This window comes from Chrysochloris asiatica, unplaced genomic scaffold (genome assembly GCF_000296735.1).
Source record: "Chrysochloris asiatica unplaced genomic scaffold, ChrAsi1.0 scaffold00018, whole genome shotgun sequence".
NCBI classification, from domain to species: Eukaryota; Metazoa; Chordata; class Mammalia; order Afrosoricida; family Chrysochloridae; genus Chrysochloris; species Chrysochloris asiatica.
Window position 1 is genome coordinate 14543194 of NW_006408536.1, and position 2038 is coordinate 14545231.

Genomic DNA, 2038 nt, shown 5'->3' on the forward strand with positions numbered 1-2038 from the left:
TTCCTCCCCCATGACCTTTTTTTTGGTTGGTTGACAGCTCATTAAGATTCATTTTATGATTATATATTATTGAGTATTTTTGTGTACATCCTCCCCCCATCCCACCCCTCAAAAAGAGGGAATAGAAGCAAATACTGTTAAATGATGATGCACAGAGAGGATTGTAATCATTACAATGAAACGATGAGTATAAAACCAATGTTCTCCCATGTAAGATAAGGAGCTCTGGTTGCACAGTGGTTACGAATTGGGCTGCAAACCTTAAGGTCAGCAGTTCGAAACTGTTCCACGGGGGGAAAGATGAGGCTTTCTGCTCCCATAAAGATTTACAGCCTCAGAAACCCTGAACCGACTCCATGGCACATAACCACATCTCTCTTTTGCAAGCAGCGTTTAATCAAGACTTTGGCCTGACAACACACACAGAGAGATAACAGAAATGACAATACAGGTGATGAGAAAGCAACCATGCCCACATGGCCCAAACACACTTGCACCTCCTACAGCCCCGCCTATGGGGTGAGGGCCACTACTTACTCCTGCACCACCTGATTATCAATATATAGCAGCCAACACCAACCAACCCTGTCTTCAAATGTGTTACACAAACAGAGAGCAGGGAACTAACTGTACACACGCTCACATTCTCTCTCATACTTACCAATAACACATGAACATACGATCATCAATTACGTACACATACAACACCATGATGTCTCAGAGAAAAAAGACAATTTTAATTCACATGAAGAAGAAAGAGTGGTTCAAACAAGTTACCAAAATACAGAGCCAGAAGACCTTCTGAGAAAGAAATGTCATGAGAACAACCTGATAAGGAATTTAAAAGAATGATATTTAGGTACTTTCAATAGGTTGAGAGAAAGAGCAGGAAAGTTATAGACCAAATCAAAGGAAACCCAGAAAGAAAAAAACTTCAGAAGAATTTAAGAGAACACTGTAAGAACAAACTAACAAAATAAATGAAAAACTAAGAACTATGCAAAAACAGCAAATAGAAATCCAGAATATCAATACTCAGGTTTCAGAAATAGACAGTACATTGAAAGGACAAAGGAGTAGAATTTAATCAATGGAAGGCTAAATTACTGAGGTTGAAGACAAATCTCTCAATACTAATCTAATAAAGGAACAAGCACAAAATAAAGAACAAACAAAACAAATCCAAAGAAAGCCTAAGGATTATATGGGACACTACTAAAAGGAATAACTTATGTGTGACCAGAATTCCAGAAGAGGAAGAGACCCCAAAAAAAGCACAATGAAAATTGTTGAAGAGTTGTTGGAAGAAAACGTCACTAACATCATGAAAGAAGAGAAGATAAACATTATGCATTCAAGGAGCTCAACAAACACCAAATGGATAGACCCAGGAAGAAGATCACCAAGACATATCATAGTCAAACTTTCCAAAACCAAAGACAAGGAAAGAATCCAGAGAGCAGACTGGGGAAAATGAAAAATCTCCTACAAAGGATAACCAAAAAGACTAAACTGTGATTTCTCCGCAGAAACCATGCGAACAAGAAGGCAATGGGTTGCTTTTCCTCCCCGGATGCCTGAGCATCTGCGCCATCATGAATGACAGAATAACTATTCGGACAAAGAAATTGATGACCAACCGACTACTTCAGCAGAAACAGTCATTCCACCCCGGGAAGGCAACAGTACCTAAGACAGAAATTCGAGAAATATTGTCCAAAATGTATAAGACGACACCAGATGTCATCTTTGTGTTTGGATTCAGAACCCATTTTGGTGGTGGCAAGACTACTGGCTTCGGCATGATGTACGATTCCTTGGATTATGCAAAGAAAAATGAACCCAAGCATAGACTTGCAAGACATGGCCTGTATGAGAAGAACAAAGTCTCCAGAAAACAGCACAAGGGACGCAAAAACATAATGAAGGAAGTCAGGGAGACTGCAAAGGCCAATGTTGGTGCCGGCAAAAAGAAGGAATAAAGATTCTGCGGTGACTGTGGATTTTTCACCAGAGGATTCATAAACCCTAAAATCTT

General features: G+C 39.5%; 1 protein-coding gene across 1 annotated transcript; it reads left to right on the forward strand.

The window, feature by feature from the left end:
• Positions 1-1595: 1595 nt before the first annotated feature.
• LOC102824405 (40S ribosomal protein S24-like) lies at positions 1596-1982 on the forward strand. The gene has a single exon (XM_006835581.1). The coding sequence runs from the start codon at positions 1596-1598 to the stop codon at positions 1980-1982; it is 387 nt and encodes a 128-aa protein (XP_006835644.1).
• Positions 1983-2038: the final 56 nt, after the last annotated feature.